The 17,496-nt window shown below is 48.0% G+C and overlaps 1 protein-coding gene across 1 annotated transcript in view; it reads left to right on the forward strand.

The window, feature by feature from the left end:
• Positions 1-989: 989 nt before the first annotated feature.
• The window catches only part of LOC147098046 (STE20-like serine/threonine-protein kinase), an 80,046-nt gene continuing 63,539 nt past the window's right edge, over positions 990-17,496 (forward strand). The window contains exon 1 of the mRNA XM_085971269.1: positions 990-2,148. Within this exon, the coding sequence (XP_085827395.1) occupies positions 1,996-2,148 (153 nt within the window). The 5' untranslated portion in view covers positions 990-1,995. The remainder of the gene's footprint in view (positions 2,149-17,496) is intronic.

The raw sequence follows: 17,496 nt of genomic DNA on the forward strand, positions 1-17,496 counted from the left end.
AGAAGAGCAGGGGGGGTTGTCCCCGGTGTCCTGGCCAATATTTATCCCTCAATCAACACAACAAAAAAGATTACAAAAGCTGGATACTGGAAATCTGAAATATAAAACAGAAAATGCTGGAAATACTCAGCAGGTCAGGCAGCATCTCTAGAGCGAGAAACAGAGTTAACATTTCAGGTCGATGACCCTTCCTCAAAACAAAAACAGATTATCTGGTCATTATCACGTTGCTGTTTGTGGGAGCTGGCTGTGCACAAATTAACTGCCGCGTTTCCTGCATTACAACAATGCAAAAATACTTCATTGGCTGTAAAACGCTTTGAGGCGTCTGGTGGTCGTGAAAGGCGCTATAAAAATGCAAGTTTTTTTTATAGTTGCTGCGGACTGACAGATTTGTTCACCTGGGAATAAACAGAAACATAGAAGATAGGAGCAGGAGTAGGCCATTCGGCCCCTCGAGCCTGTTCCGCCAGTCAATGAGATCATGGCTGATCACCCAAATTCAGTACCCTGTCCCTGCCTTCTCCCCATATCCCTTGATCCCTTTAGCCTTAAGAAATATATCTAACTCCTTCTTGAATATATTTAATGAATTGGCCTCAACTGCCTTCTGTGGTAGAGAATTCCACAGGTTCACCACTCTCTGGGTGAAGAAATTCCTCCTCATCCCTGTCCTAAATGACTTACCCCCTTATCTTTAGACTGTGACCCCTGGTTCTGGACTCCCTGGCCATCGGGAACATCCTTCCTGCATCTAGTCTGTCTAGTCCTGTTAGAATTTTATAAGTTTCAATGAGATCCCCTCTCATTCTTCTAAACTCTAGCGAATATAAGCCTAATCGACCCAATCTCTCTTCATACGTCATTCCTGCCATCCCAGGTATCAGTCTGGTGAATCTTCGCTGCACTCCCTCCATGGCAAGAACATCCGTTCCTCAGAATATTTGTGTGCTGCCTATTCTGAGACAATCAAAAATTGCAATATAAACTATCTGCAACTTACACCTACGGTTTAATGTTCATTACACCCAACCCACCCCCTGGAAAAAAAATAACCTGAGTTTGTGTTCTAACCTTAAAACGTTGTGAAATAAACGCTCTTTCCATTCAGGCCTCAACCCCCAGCATGTCAATAGCAACCCTACCTAAATGCTACAGCAAACCGCAGCATACCAAGGGACCGTCGTTAAATTACAGCACCACTTCTGATTTAAAGAAAGACTTAACATTTTTATACAGCGCCTTTCGCGACCACCGGGCGCCCCAAAGCGCTTTACAGCCAATGTAGTACTTTTGGAGTGTAGTCACTGTTGTAATGTGGGATTAAAAAAGAAACATATTCCCTTCGGAAGACAGATTATCTTTGTCAAAATTCCTTTGGTTCACAGTGCATTATTTGAATCTTGTTTGAAGTGTAGTTTAGCCCAATTTGAGGGGAGGGGATGAAGGTTCAATTTAGAAACTATGTAGCGTTTGGCACAAAAGTCTCTGAAATTTCAGGAGTTGCGGTTGGAGGAAAATGTATTTTTTTTTAACTTTAAAAAGAAAAATAAATGTATATACATTTTGGCACGGTGCCTTCAGATGAGCAATACATTACAGTGCTGTCTATGTCAAAATGAGTTGAATTCTTCCGGCCACAGCCTCCACGGTGCAGTTGCACTTGGCTGGAAGCACGTGTGCAAACCTCTGCAGCTACTTTCTGCAATATTTCACCGTCATCTCCAAGTGAAATTCTGCTAACGTTTATTTTCTAATACATTTTCCTCCATGTGTCGGTTTTAGCTGCAAGTCAAGTCCTGAAATGTCAGAGACTCCTTACAGCACGGAGTTAAAATTATACTCAGCGTTTAAGGGAAATAACACCTCCCAGTGATGTTTTCACCCGTCTGAGAGTCTGCCCTCGTTTCTATTAATCAATCTCTCTCTCTCTCTCGTTTCCTCCCTGCTTTGATCGTTCGCGTTGGATTGATTTCGGCCCGGCCAACGGGCGAAATGTCTTTCTTCAGTTTCATGAGACTTTTTAAGCTGGGTTCCGAAAAGAAAAAGGTGAAACAGTACGAGCAGGTGAAGAGGGACGTGGACCCCGAGGATGTGTGGAGGGTTATCGGGGAGCTGGGGGATGGAGCCTTTGGCAAAGTGTTCAAGGTAAGAACGCCAAGAGATTCTCTCTGCACAACGCCATATTTACGTTTGAACGTAATGGGCTGATATATGGAGTATATATAAACCTCATTACAGCATCATTACAGGGATTCTTAATGCGTTTTAAAATGCGAGTGACCCCCAGAAGGTCCTATAGAAAGAAAGACTTGTATTTATATAGCGCCTTTCAGGACCAACGGACCACTCAAAGCGCTTTACAGCCAATGAAGTACTTTTTGAAGTGGAGTCATTGTTGTAATGTCGGAAACGCAGCAGCCAATTTGCACACAGCAAGATCCCACAAACAGCAATGTGATAATGACCAGATAATCTGTTTTAGTGATGTTGGTTGAGGGATAAATATTGGCCAGGACACCAGGGATAACTCCCCTGCTCTTCTTCGAAATAGTGCCACGGGATCTTTTACGTCCACCTGAGAGAGCAGACGGGGCCTCGGTTTAACGTCTCATCCGAAAGACGGCACCTCCGACTGTGCAGCACTCCCTCAGCACTGCACCGGAGTGTCAGCCTAGATTTATGTGCTCACGTCCCTGGAGTGGGACTTGATCCTCACAACCTTCTGACTCAGAGGCGAGTGTGCTACCCACTGACACTGACGAAGCTTTGTGTTCGGATCTTTGAGCGAGTGTGCGAGCAAGTTCTAACAGTTAAACTTAATAAGCCCTGAAGTAACGGTTAGTGATACAGTTCTATGACATTCCCCTGTCTCTGTTTTACGAGATTATAAACCCCACTCCAGAGATCTAGGCTGACACTCCCAGTGCAGTGCTGAGGGAGTGCTGCACTGTCAGAGGTGCCGTCTTTCGGATGAGATGTTAAACCGAGGCCCCGTCTGCTCTCTCGGGTGGATGTAAAAGATCCCGCGGCACTATTTCAAAGAAGAGCAGGGGAGTTCTCCCCGATGTCCTGGGGCCAATATTTACCCCTCAATCAATATTACAAAAACAGATTATCTGGTCGTTATCACATTGTGGGAGCTGGCTGTTCGCAACTGGCTGCCGCATTTCCTACATTACAACAGTGACTACACTTCAAAAGTACTTCATTGGCTGTAAAGCGCTTTGGGATGTCCTGGGGTCGTGAAAGGCGCTATAGAAATGCAAGTCTTTCTTTTCTTTCTATTTAAATTAAATGAGTTTACGCTTTCATTAAAACAGCAGAGGGACATCAACCATATAAAGCATTGGGTCTTTTTGCTCTTCTTAGGCAGTCCCTCGGAACCGAGGATGACTTGCTTCCTCATTAAAAGAGTTCTCAGGTGACTGATGAGTCCAGTGCGGGACCTACAGTCTCTGTCACAGGTGGGGCAGGCGGTGGTTGAAGGGGCGGGTGGGTGGGGTGCTTGGGTTGACGTGCGCTCCTTGCGCTGCCTGCGCTTGGCTTCCGCTTGCTCCCAGCGAAGAGACTCGAGCTGTTCGGCGCCTTCCCGGATGCTTCTCCTCCACTTTGTGCGGTCTTGGGCCAGGGATTCCCAGGTGTCAGTGGGGATGTTACACTTTTTCAAGGAGGCTTTGAGGGTGTCCTTGAAGCGTTTCCTCTGCCCACCTGGGGCTCTCTTGCCGTGTCGGAGTTCCGAGTAGAGCGCTTGTTTTGGGAGTCTCGTATCGGGCATGCGGACAATGTGACCCGTCCATCGGAGCTGATTGAGCGTGGTCAAAGCTTCGGTGCTGGGGATGTTGGCCTGAGCAAGAACACTGACATTGGCGCGTCTATCCTGCCAATGGATTTGCAGGATCTTGCAGAGGCAGCATTGGTGGTACCTCTCCAGTACTTTGAGGTGCCTGCTGTACATGGTCCATGTCTCTGAGCCATACAGCAGGGCGGGTATCACTGCTGCTCTGTAGACCATGAGCTTAGTGCCAGGTTTGAGGTCCTCGTCTTCAAACACTCTCTTCCTCAGGCGACCGAAGGCTACACTGGCACACTGAAGGCGGTGTTGGACATCGTCGTCGACGTCTGCCCTTGTTGACGATAGGCTCCCGAGGTATGGAAAGTGGTCCACGTTGTCCAAGGCCTTGTCATGGATTTTGATAATCGGGGGGCAGGTTGGTAGAGGACCTTTGTCTTATGGATGTTTAGTGTAAGGCCCATGCTCTCGTACGCTTCGGTGAAGGTGTTGACGATGGTTTGGAGTTCGGAGTTTGACCTCCGAGTGAGCGCAGACGCAAGTCTCTCTTTTCTTTCTATTTAAAATAAATGAGTTTACGCTTCCATTAAACAGCAGAGGAACATCAACCATATAAAGTATTGGTTTTTTTTGCTATGTGAGGGTTGGTAAACGTTTTTTGATGTGCTGTATTAAGATTTTAACTTCTTCCGCTTCTGAATTGTTACACAATCTTAGGTGTTTTACAGGGCATCATCTGTACACCTCCCAGTCACTCTGTCAGCCTTTGTTGTCACATTTTGAGCTTGGAAACTATTGGTCAGAGGCAAGCTCTTTTGTGAGCCTTCCTCTGATGTGCCAGTGTGAAATTCTGCTCCACAGAAACCATGAATGGGCTGCACTGCCCACAGCCCCACTGCCCCCATTCATGATTTCTCGTCTACACAATGTCGGCCATGGCAAGTGGGTCTGAACCACAGAACACGGCAACAAGAGAAATACCGCGACACCAGTAAGTGTAGAAATCCCCGAGACATTTACGGGTTGTTGAGCCGTTTTCTTTGTATTCATGCTCGGGATGTGGGCGTCGCTGGCAAGGCCCATCTGTAGTTACCTTGAGGTGGTGGGCCGCCTTCTTCTTGAACCACTGTTAGTGGTTCTGTACAATTGAGTGGCCACTTCAAAGGGCAGCTAAGAGTCGACCACGTTGGTGTGGGACTGGAGTCACATAGAGGCCAGACCGGGTAAGGGCGGCAGATTTCCTTCACTAACAGTGAACCAGTTGGGTTTTTAACAGCAATCCGGCAGCTTCATGGTCACTTTTACTGATCCCAGCGTTTTATTTCCAGATGAAATAGAAAGAGGTCAGTCAGCCAACAAAGTGCATTCACTTTTCTCAATTTTACAGTTTAAATGTTCTTTGCATTTCTCTCTCAAAGAAGAACTGCAGTTTCAGTTTTGTAAAATGTATTAGTGAATAACAAATTCAGCTGAATATCAAGCCCATTTAGGGAACCATTTAGTTCAATTTGAACAATCGAAAACAGAGACACGTGAGCTTGTGCCATAAATTATTCCCAGGTGGGTAACCAGGTAACCGGCTCCTGATAACGTTAAACATAGGAGCAGGAGTAGGCCATTCGGCCATTCGAGCCTGCTCCGCCATTCAACGAGATCATGGCTGATCATCCAAACCCTAGCACCTGGTCCCTACACCGACAGCCATCCCACCCAAGCCCCGTAACCCCGTAACCCCACGTATTTAATCCCCCCTAACACTAAGGGCCGATTTTTATCATGGCCAATCAACCTAACCCGCACATCTTTGGACTGTGGGAGGAAACCGGAGCACCCGGAGGAAACCCACGCAAACACGGGGAGAATGTGCAAACTCCACACAGACAGTCACCCGAGGCCGGATTTGAACCCGGGTCCCTGGCGCTGTGAGGCAACAGTGCTAACCACTATGCCACCGTGCTGCACTAAAGAAAGCCTTGCATTTATATAGCGCCTTTCACAACCTCAGAATGTCCCAAAGCGCTTTACAGCCAATGGAGCGCAGTCACTGTTGTAATGTGGGAAACGCAGCAGCCAATTTGCACACAGCAAGCTCCCACAAACAGCAACGTGATAATGACCAGATAATCTGTTTTAGTGATGTTGGTTGAGGGATAAATATTGGCCCCAGGGCGCCGAGGATAACTCTGCTGCTCTTACATAGGATGTACAGCACAGAAACAGGCCATTCAGACCAACCAGTCCATGCCGGCATTTTTGTGCTCAAATTTTCTTCGAAACAGTGCCATAGGATCTTACAGAGACATCGTAGAGAGGGCAGACTAATGTCTCACCCAAAAGACGGCACCTCCGACAGTGCAGCCCTCCCTCAGTACTGCACTGGAGTGTCAGCCTAGATTTTTGTGCTGACATCTCCGGTGTGTGGGACTTGAACCCACGACCTTCTGGAGGATGAATGAGACCCACTCAAGATTCTTCCCCTGCCCCGCTCTCTGCTCGGCAGCGCCTGGCCTCCTATTGTCTCAACACCAATGTTTCAAGGGCAGGAAGTGAAGCAGAGAAGTCGGTCGACGTCCGACGGATAAGTGCATCGACACACTGTGTGATGATCTCCCTGTCTCACTTCAAAGGGGATCTGTCTTATGCTGAAATGTTGCAGAATGGTAGAGGTCATGAAGCAAAGTGGTTTATTGATGCCCCCTGCGTAGAACTCCCCCACGTGAGGAAGTTCCATTCCAGTGATTCCCGATAGGGAGCGGTGCCCACATCCGCACCCTCCCCATTGGTGAAGTCACTGAACTGGAAGCGGTTCCATATGGACTACTAGCCTCTATCTGCTCCTAACTGGCAGTACAAAAACGGAGTATTGAGAGGAGACTGGGAGACACTGGGGAGGGTACAGTTAACTTCTTTTAACAGTCTAGGAGATTCTGCGCAACTTGTCTGGCCCCAGGCTGCCTTGAAACAGTTTAAAAGCATAAAAAGGTACAGATACAGATCTCCCAAAGCGTTCTGGACCCTGCAACAGTTCAGGGGAACTCCACTTCCTCTTTCAGTGAGGCAGGGAGACAGTGCACTAACAGTCACTCCTCCATCACATTCACAGTGCACTTTGTCTGACTTCAGCTCCAATCTCATGACATATTTCTGTTCCATGCCAAACGGAAACTAAACACACTCCCACGAGCAGTGGGTTGGAGTGGAGCATCAGAGTGGGAGACTGCTTGGGGCAGTGATTCCCAGCACAACTGCCCAACGGAGAGCAGTATTGGCTGTGGGCCGGGAAGCAAGTCACTTTCCCAACATCGTGGGCTAGGAAAAGTTTCTGGCAAAAAAAAAGATACTTCTAAAACATAAACTGCGTTTGCTGAACTAGATAAAGGAATTATTTACTAAGGCGGTGCTTGTTCACACACTAATATTTGGACAGTATACAGGAAATTCTCTTTTAACCAGCACCTAAATATCCGGAAATCTCTTTTAACCGGAAAAATTCAGGAGTAGGTTCAGGTAAGTTTTACTATATATTAGTGGCCGTGTAACTGGGGTTCCTGGATCTGTGGTCGTGTAACCGGGGTTCCTGGATCTGTGGCCGTGCAACAGGGACTCCTGGCTCTGTGGCCGTGTAACCGGGACTCCTGCACAAGTGCCGTGTAACCGGGGCTCCTGCACCTGTGGCCGTGCAACAGGGACTCCTGCACCTGTGGCCGTGTAACCGGGGTTCCTGCACCTGTGGCCGTGTAACCGGGGTTCCTGCACCTGTGGCCGTGTAACCGGGGTTCCTGCACCTGTGGCCGTGTAACCGGGGTTCCTGGATCTGTGGCCGTGTAACCGGGGTTCCTGCACCTGTGGCCGTGCAACAGGGACTCCTGGCTCTGTGGCCGTGTAACCGGGACTCCTGCACAAGTGCCGTGTAACCGGGGCTCCTGCACCTGTGGCCGTGCAACAGGGACTCCTGCACCTGTGGCCGTGTAACCGGGGTTCCTGCACCTGTGGCCGTGTAACCGGGGTTCCTGCACCTGTGGCCGTGTAACCGGGGTTCCTGCACCTGTGGCCGTGTAACCGGGGTTCCTGGATCTGTGGCCGTGTAACCGGGGTTCCTGCACCTGTGGCCGTGCAACAGGGACTCCTGGATCTGTGGCCGTGTAACCAGGGTTCCTGGGTCTGTGGCCGTGCAACAGGGACTCCTGGATCTGTGGCCGTGTAACCGGGACTCCTGCACAAGTGCCGTGTAACCAGGGCTCCTGCACCTGTGGCCGTGTACGGGGCTCTCGTACCTTGGTAAGTATACCTCTCTGTAATCTGGACATTTTGATCAACCGGCACCACGCCGGTCCCGGATAAAAAAAGAGTTTCCTGTATTTACAATATTGCTGTGCAGTGGGAGGAGGTGTCTCTACACTTCCTGGTGTTTCCACTTGCCCCCATTATTGGGATTTGTGTCTCATCATGTGCAACCATGAAATTCCGCCCAGTTACATCAGGAATGGGTGGCACTACTGCTCCCATTCATCGGCCCTGAATTGGAACCTCGAGGCATCACAGCAGGTGGAAATCCACCCAAAGCGTCTGCCTTCAGTCTGCTACCAGTCAGGTCTGAACCGCAAAACAGGGCACCAAGGAAATGATGGGAAACGCCAGCAAATGGGCAGATAGCCCCCTATATAAAAAAAAACAGCGAGGGTCTGGATTGTTAGGCAATTTAATGGAAGGTGATTTTAATTTAATTAAGAACTCATCAAGGCGAGGATATCGAGTGCTTTCATCAGTAAGTTATTTTATAATTGAAGTAATGAATCATAGAAACATAGAATAGTACAGCACAGAAGGAGGCCATTCGGCCCATCGAATCTGCGCCGGCTCTTTCGAAGAGCAATCCAGTCAGTCCCACTCTCCCGCTCTTTCCCCATATCCCTGCAATTTTTTCTCCTTCAAGTATTTATCCAATTCCCTTTTGAAGGCTACTATTGAATCTGTCTCCACCGCCCTATCAGGCAGCGCATTCCAAATCCTAACCACTCGCTGCATAAAGAAGTTTTTCCTCATGTCGCCTCTGGTTCTTTTGCCAATCACCTTAAATCTGGGCCCTCTGGTTATCGACCCTTCAGCCATTGGAAACAGTTTCTCTTTATTTACTCTATCTAAACCCTCCATGATTTTAAACACCTCTATCAAATCTCCTCTTAGCCTTCTCTGCTCCAAGGAGAATGAGGTGATGTGTCTTAATTTGTACATTTAGAAAAGTGGGGTTAATTTTAAGATTAGGCGATGGTGTAAAACGGGCAATATTGAATTAGCCGTCCGTTACACATCCCACCCGATTTTCCATCACATTGAAATCGATGTGGGCCTATTCGACATTGCCCGTTTTACACTATCTCCCAGTGTTAAAATTACCCCCAGTGTGTTTTGTACCACAAACTATTCACAGACAGAAGAACAGGTAAAGGACCCATTTCCAGGCCTCGGGCCATGTTGTTGGAGTATGAGGAAGAGAGCAGCCCCGGGCAGACTCCTACTCGAACACCAACCCCCCTCCCCCACCCCTACCCCTACCTTACCCACCCCTGTGCGGAGCGTCCAGCCCCTGCCATCTCTGAACATGGACCTTTCATCAGGTGGGAAGTGAAGCAGAGAAGCCCCGTTGATTTCAGAGAGACAAGACTGTAGACTGTGATGATAAGAACATAAGAAATAGGAGCAGGAGTAGGCCATACGGCCCCTCGAGCCTGCTCCGCCATTCAATAAGATCATGGCTGATCGTCGACCTCAACTCCACTTTCCCGCCCAATCTCCATATCCCTTGATTCACCTAGAGTCCAAAAATCTATCGATCTCGGCCTTGAATATACTCAACGATTCAGCATTCACAGCCCTCTGGGGCAGAGAATTTCAAAGATTCATAACCCTCTGAGTGAAGAAATTCCTCCTCATCTCAGTCTTAAACAGCCGATCCCTTATCCTGAGACTATGCCCCTCTAGTTCTAGACTCTCCAGCCAGGGGGAAACAACCTCTCAGCATCTACCCTGTCAATCCCCCTCAGAATCTTGTATGTTTCAATGTGATCACCTCTCATTCTTCTAAACTCCAGAGAGTATCGGCCCATTCTACACAATCTCTCATCATAGGACAGCCCTCTCATCCCAGGAATCAATCTAGTGAACCTTCGTTGCACCGCCTCCAAGGCAAGTATATCCTTCCTTAGATAAGGAGACCAGAACTGTGCCCAGTACTCCAGGTGTGGTCTCACCAAGGCCCTGTACAATTGTAGCAAGACTTCCTTACTCTTATACTCCAACCCCCTTGCAATAAAGGCCAACATGCCATTTGCCTTCCTCATTGCTTGCTGTACCTGCACGCTAGCTTTCTTGCCGTATGGCCTACGCCTGCTCTTATCTCTCATGTTCTTATCATCACAGTCTACAGCACGGTGGCATAGTGGTTAGCACTGTTGCCTCACAGCGCCAGGGACCCGGGTTCAAATCCGGCCTCGGGTGACTGTCTGTGTGGAGTTTGCACATTCTCCCCGTGTTTGCGTGGGTTTTCTCCGGGTGCTCCGGTTTCCTCCCACAGTCCAAAGATGTGCGGGTTAGGTTGATTGGCCATGCTAAAAATTGGCCCTTAGTGTTAGGGGGGATTAAATACGTGGGGTTACGGGGATAGGGCTTGGGTGGGATGGCTGTCGGTGTAGGGACCGGGTGCTAGGGTTTGGATGATCAGCCATGATCTCGTTGAATGGCGGAGCAGGCTCGAAGGGCCGAATGGCCTACTCCTGCTCCTATCTTCTGTGTTTCTATGTTACAGTCTTGTCTCTCTGAAATCAACGGGACTTCTCTGCTTCACTTCCCACCCGATGAAATGTCCATGTTTCTTGCACGAGGACACCCAAATCACTCTGAACACCAACATTTGAAAGATTCTCACCATTTAAGAAATATTGGCCCAGAAATTCGGGTCTCCACGGGTGAGTACGCACGGGGTACTCACCCGTAAGTCCGATGGAAGTGCCGGTTTTCTGCACGCACTGTGCATGCGCGGGAAACCAGCACTTCCGTTCCCCTGAAAGCAGGGGTTCAGAGGTCGAACGCGTGCGCAGGGGAGGCTGCGCGCGCGCATTGAACTTAGTTGTTTTTTTACAGGTTTTCACGCGAGGGTAAGCCTCCAGGATTTAGAAATGTAAAAAGCAGGCGTAAGGCCTGCTTTTTACAAGGAAAGTGGTGAATTAATTAAAATTAAAACATTTTTTCCACAGGTTTATTATTTTTAAATACTTTAAAGCAAGGTAAGTTTATTTTTAGCCCCGTTAGAATATAAAATTATTTTCAAAAATTTAAATTATTGTTTAAAATAGTTATTTAATGTAATTTATAGTTTATTTAAAAAATGTGATTTTTAAAAAATTTATTTGAAGGTTTAGTGCTGTTTTGGGGCCGTAGTATTTATAAGTCTTGACAGCACTTCCTGTCAAGACTTATGAATGGGCTTTTCCCTGCTCTGATTGGCTGCCCATGGCCCACGTGATCCCAGGGGATGCATCGAACTAACTGCGCCCCTGGGATACACAAGCACTGCGCGCCGGCAGCTGGACCAGGCCCCGGATCGGAATTCCACGGGGCCCTACAGCTCAACTGCCGGCGCGCAAGGTAAGTGCAGATCGGGGGCTTGCACCCGCGGGAAGCCCCCGACCCGAATTTCTGGGCCATTCTGTTTTTCTATTCTTCCTACCAAAGTGAATAACCTCACATTTCCCCACATTATACACCATCTGCCACCTTACTGCCCACTCACTCAGTCTATCGATATCCCTTTGCAGACTCTGTGTTCTCCTCACAGCTTACTGTCCCACCGAGCTTTGTATCATCAGCAAACTTGGATACATTACACTCGGTCCCTTCATCTAGGTCATTAATATAAATTGTAAATAGCTGAGGCCCCAACACTGATCCTTGCGGCACCTCACTAGTTACAGCCTGCCTACCTAAAAAAGATCTGTTTATCCCTAGCCTGACTTCAAAAGGTGCTCAAATGTGGCGAGATTCTAAATGTCAGAAAAGGAGATAATTGCACACCCACAGCCCAAAGTGTGTAGATCTCTCCCAGACATCTTGATGGGTTGGTTAGATGGGCAGAACAGTGGCAAATGTATTTAACCCTGTAAAGTGTGAGGTGATGCATTTTGGGGGGACTAACAAGGTAAGGGAATACACAATGAATGGTAGGACCCTAGGAAGGACAGAGGATCAGAGGGACCTTGGTGTGCATGTACATAGATCCATGAAGGCAGCAGGACAGGTAGATAAGGTGGTTAAAAAGGCATATGGGATACTTGCCTTCATTAGCTGAGGCATAGGATATAAGAGCAGGGAGGTTATGATGGAGCTGTACAAAATGCTAGTTAGGCCACAGCTGGAATACTGTGTGCAGTTCTGGTCGCCACACTATAGGAAGGATGTGATTGCATTGGAGAGGGTGCAGAGGAGATTCACCAGGATGTTACCTGGGCTGGAGCGCTTCAGCTATGAAGAGAGACTGGACAGGCTGGGGTTGTTTTCCTTGGAGCAGTGAAGGCTGAGGGGGGACCTGATTGAGGTGTACAAAATTATGAGGGGCATAGATAGGGTAGATAGAAAGGAACTTTTCCCCTTAGTAGAGGGGTCAATAACCAGGAGGCATAGTTTCAAGGTAAGGGGCAGGAAGTTTAGAGGGGATTTGAGGAAAAACTTTTTCACCCGGAGGGTGGTTGGAATCTGGAACTCACTGCCTGAAAGGGTGGTAGAGGCAGGAACCCTCACAACATTCAAGAAGCATTTAGATGAACACTTGAAACGCCATAGCATACAAGGCTACGGACCAAGTGCTGGAAAATGGGATTAGAATAGACAGGGCTTGATGGCCGGCGTGGACACGATGGGGCGAAGGGCCTCTTTCTGTGCTGTATAACTCTATGACGATGCATAGTGGTTAGCACTGTTGCCTCACAGCGCCAGGGACCCGGGTTCGAATCCGGCCTCGGGTGACTGTCTGTGTGGAGTTTGCACATTCTCCCCGTGTTTGCGTGGGTTTCCTCCGGGTGCTCCGGTTTCCTCCCACAGTCCAAAGATGTGCGGGTTAGGTTGATTGGCTATGATAAATTGACCCTTAATGTTAGGGGGATTAAATACGTGGGGTTACAGGGATAGGGTGGGATATGTGTTGGTGTAGGGGTTACGGGGATCGGGTGGGATATGTGTCGGTGCAGGCTCGATGGGCCGAAATGGCCTCTATCTGCACTGTGGGGTTTCTGTGATTTCTGTGATTTCTGTGACTCTATGACATGACACCATGACAGTCCATTCCAGTGGGAACCTGAATGAGGAGCACTGCTCTCAGCCCCACTGTTCCCATTCAGGAAGTCACTGGGCTGGAAAGAGTTGGGCACGGAGATCACACAACACATTTTCTGACTGACGAAATGTCGTGTTCGGGGCCGAGCAGAGGATGGGCGTTCCACGGAGGGAGTTGGGTCGGGGGGAGAATCAGAGCAAGGAGTCTGTCCAGGACCGCTCTCCATCTCAACTCCACAGCTGGACCAAGAGCAACACTGGCCGGGGCCTGGGAGCAGGTCCCTTGCCCTCCTGGGCTCGCAATAGTTTGGGGGTGAAATTTAACTTCGTCAGGAGCAGCACAAAACCAGCGGACCAGCTGCTCGTTACAGTCAGCCGATTTTTCCCTTCCATTGAATAACTCACGGCCTGATTTGTGCCCCTGAGGAAATTAAATTCCTCTGCCTTGGCAGTGAAACGTTGCCATGGGCGGCAGTGCGAAACAGGCGAATCGCAGCAGCCGCCAGGTCGAGGCCCCGTCCCATGTTCAGGTCCAGTTTGTGCTCCTTCCCGAGTCAAATTCCTGCCCCCAAATCTGTCTCAAACACATAAAACCTGGAATGCATTATACAGTTACACGAGGAACTTACAGATGGAAATCACATTTATATGCTTTATGTATTTCAGAGAAATTTCAGTTATTTTTCATAATTGATAAAATTTAAGGTACATTTATTGGGTTTTAAGATACAAACAAACAGAGTGGGTGATGGTGTAAAATGGGCGATATCATAACTGTTGGCCCTTATATATTTCTCCCGATTTATTTCCATTGAGGCTGAATGGATATCGCCTGTTCAATATCGCGCAATCTAGTGGTTAGCACTGTTGCCTCACAGCGCCAGGGACCCGGGTTCAAATCCGGCCTCGGGTGACTGTCTGTGTGGAGTTTGCACATTCTCCCCGTGTTTGCGTGGGTTTTCTCCGGGTGCTCCGGTTTCCTCCCACAGTCCAAAGATGTGCGGGTTAGGTTGATTGTCCATGATAAAAATTGGCCCTTAGTGTTAGGGGGGATTAAATACGTGGGGTTACGGGGTTACGGGGATAGGGCTTGGGTGGGATGGCTGTCGGTGTAGGGACCGGGTGCTAGGGTTTGGATGATCAACCATGATCTCGTTGAATGGCGGAGCAGGCTCGAAGGGCCGAATGGCCTACTCCTGCTCCTATCTTCTATGTTTCTATGTTTCTATACACAGGCCTTTTCACTGGCACCTTGTGACCAGGTTTTAATCCATGCGATACAGCAGCAAGAACTGACAGATACCAACATGTGCCCAGTGAACTCCATTGCAGTCGCTTGTATTACGGACCAATGTGGGTCCCTTCAGCTTTCTAGTTCACTGGCACTTCCATGTCAATGTTCCCGATGGCGGGGGAGTCCAGAACAGGGGTCACAGTCTAAGGATAAGGGGTAAGCCATTTAGGACAGAGATGAGGAATTTCTTCACCCAGAGAGTGGTGAACCTGTGGAATTCTCTACCACAGAAGGCAGTTGAGGCCAATTCATTAAATATATTCAAGAAGGAGTTGGATATATTTCTTAAGGCTAAAAGGATCAAGGGATATGGGGAGAAGGCAGGGACAGGGTACTGAATTTGGATGATCAGCCATGATCTCATTGAATGGCGGAGCAGGCTCGAGGGGCTGAATGGCCGACTCCTGCTCCTATCTTCTATGTTTCTATAATGTGTAGCAGTTTCGGCCACACACGCATGAAACAGGATTCCGATCCTGTTCTGACTACTGAGCACAATATGTTGGACTGATGCGACAAACACTCTGCTGGAAGTAATACTGCGCCGCCTCTGACCAGGCGCACACAAAATTGACGGGCAGGGAAAGACCAGCTGGTCCCTCAAGCCTGCCCCACGCTATGATGCCTGGAGCATCCCGAGTAAATACTTCCCAACCCCACCCACCCACCCACCCACCCGCCCCACTGCCATGTAATCTCCTGAGAGAGGCAAAAATCCAGAGGACTACCCAGGGCCAATAAGGGAAAGATACACTAGAAAATTCCTCTCCAGCCCCCTCAGGTGATCAAAACCAGTCCAGGAGATCGCACGGACCATGAGTTATTTGTAAAGCCACTTGACGTAAGAAAACTACTCGGCACTTGGTCTAAGCGTTAAACAAAGCTTTAATCAACTGTTTTACAACATGGAGGTCTAGTTGCGTCCTTCACTAGTTCCTGTTAAGAATGTCCTGCGCAAGCTGGGCCCGTGCCCGAGTATTTATACTCTCCATGGACAGCGCCACCCACAGGCCATTCAGTATTATTTCAGAAGTCTTTCTTTCATGAATGACTGATTCATGTCACCCCTCATCTTCTATACGATGCGATCTCTGATGGACTCACTGCAGTGTAATTCCATCCCGCTGTAGGGCTGCATATTAGAGTTGGATCTCCTGGGAATTTTAAACTTTGTTTTATATTGTAGAATGATCACTCCTGCCCATATTTGCAACTTAATATTTTCCAGTATGTGTGCGCGTCCGAACATGCTGGCAATATTACTGACCTCACGGCGAGGCACTCTCGTTGGTTAAAGTTTAAATATTGGTCCTGTATACCGGGGAGAACTCCCCTGCTCTTCTTCGAATGGTGCCGTGGGATCTTTTACACCCACCCAAGAGAGGAGACGGGGCCTCAGTTTAACTTCCCGTCCGTCTGAAAACGGCACCTCCGGCAGTGCGGCACTCCCTCGGTACTGCACTGAAGTGTCACCCTAGATTTTGTGCTTAAGTCTCTGGAGTGGGACTATGAACCCGCGACCTTCGGACTCAGAGGCGAGAGTGCTACCCACTGAGGCAAGCCTGACAGCTAAATGATAGATAGTACGGGAGAAGACGGGATTAAAGGAAAACTTCATAAACTAAAACTAAACTAAAACAGATGAAATCTGTTGAATAGAGGAAGTATCTTGTTAAAGATAGATAATCTTGGTTTGTATTGCCAAGAAACCAAACTAAAACTAAACTAAAACTAACACAGTTAACAGTGATGGTACTATGCACACGGCATTGAAACCCATCTAATAACATGTAGGTAGGTCTAATGTCCCAAAAAATCTTTGTAAAAGTCAAAAACACCTACCTTGTTTGTATTTGGATGACATCTGAATTATGAAACTATACTAAGCATGGTAAAGACACTGAGCTTATTGCATTTTATATCATTTGCTGAGCAGAAACCTTCCCTTTACGTGAATTCTAGATTCAGTTTAGAGAGAATAATGGAAACCTTGGAGGGACCACAAGGCAGTCATTTCATTGAGGGTTTCTTGGCAATACAAACCAAGATTATTTATCTTTAACAAGATACTTCCTCTATTCAACAGATTTCATTCTCTACCCTGTTTACTTTCCTTAGTCCTTTGAGGGTCATTCCCTCCCGCCCCCAATTCTCCCTTCCTCGTCCCCTTCAACCTGCGAGGGAATCGCTTCAAGGACACTGGGCATCTTCATGGATTAGCCTAGACAATGGGGGCTCTACAGCTGAACTTTAAAAAAAAGACTTGCATTTATATAGCGCCTTCATGACCACTGGACGTCCCAAAGCGCTTTACAGCTATTTAAGTACTTTTTTTGAATTGTAGTGACTGTTTTAATGCAAGAAACGCGGCAGCCAATTTGCGCTCAGTAAGCTCCCACAAACAGCAGTGTGATAATGACCAGATAATCTGTTTTTTTAGTGACGTTGATTAAAGGATAAATATTGGCCAGGACAGCATAGATTAATCCCCATGTCCTTCTTCAAAACAGTGCCGTGAGATCTTTTACCCAAGAGAGCAGACGGGGCCTTGGTTTAACATCTCATCTGAAAGACGTCACCTCCGACAGCGCAGCACTCCCTCAGTACTGCACTGGGAGTGTCAGCCTAGACTTTTGTGCTCAAGTTTCCTGGAGTGGGATTTGAACCCACAACCTTCTGACTCACATAGAAGAGGGTGCTACCCACTGAGTCACAGCTGACACTTTTGCTCGCACCTGAGACATTCACACGCACTTTGCTGCAGGAATCTATTTTCTGACAGTCTGGTTTCTGGGTCACAATAGCACCCAGGCCATGTTTACAATTTTTATGCTAGTCAATAGATTCAAATGCCATCATGGCGCCTGTGTGTAAACTGCATCTCAAGTCTGCTGGCTACAATAAGCTACACGAAGGTACAACTTACGCAGCAGGTTTTACAGTGACTGCAAGCTCAGAAGACAAGAAAAGCAACAGCGAAATGCAATAGATATGATCTTTTAAACACAAAAAACCTGCCTCTCATTCAATCGAGTGTTTGCCAGAAAGAACCAAACCACAGCCACTTCCGATTTGATGCAGTTCTACC

The sequence above is a fragment of the Somniosus microcephalus genome, chromosome 30 (assembly GCF_052327205.1).
Source record: "Somniosus microcephalus isolate GS21.2 chromosome 30, FLI_Smic_1.0, whole genome shotgun sequence".
Lineage (NCBI taxonomy): Eukaryota > Metazoa > Chordata > Chondrichthyes > Squaliformes > Somniosidae > Somniosus > Somniosus microcephalus.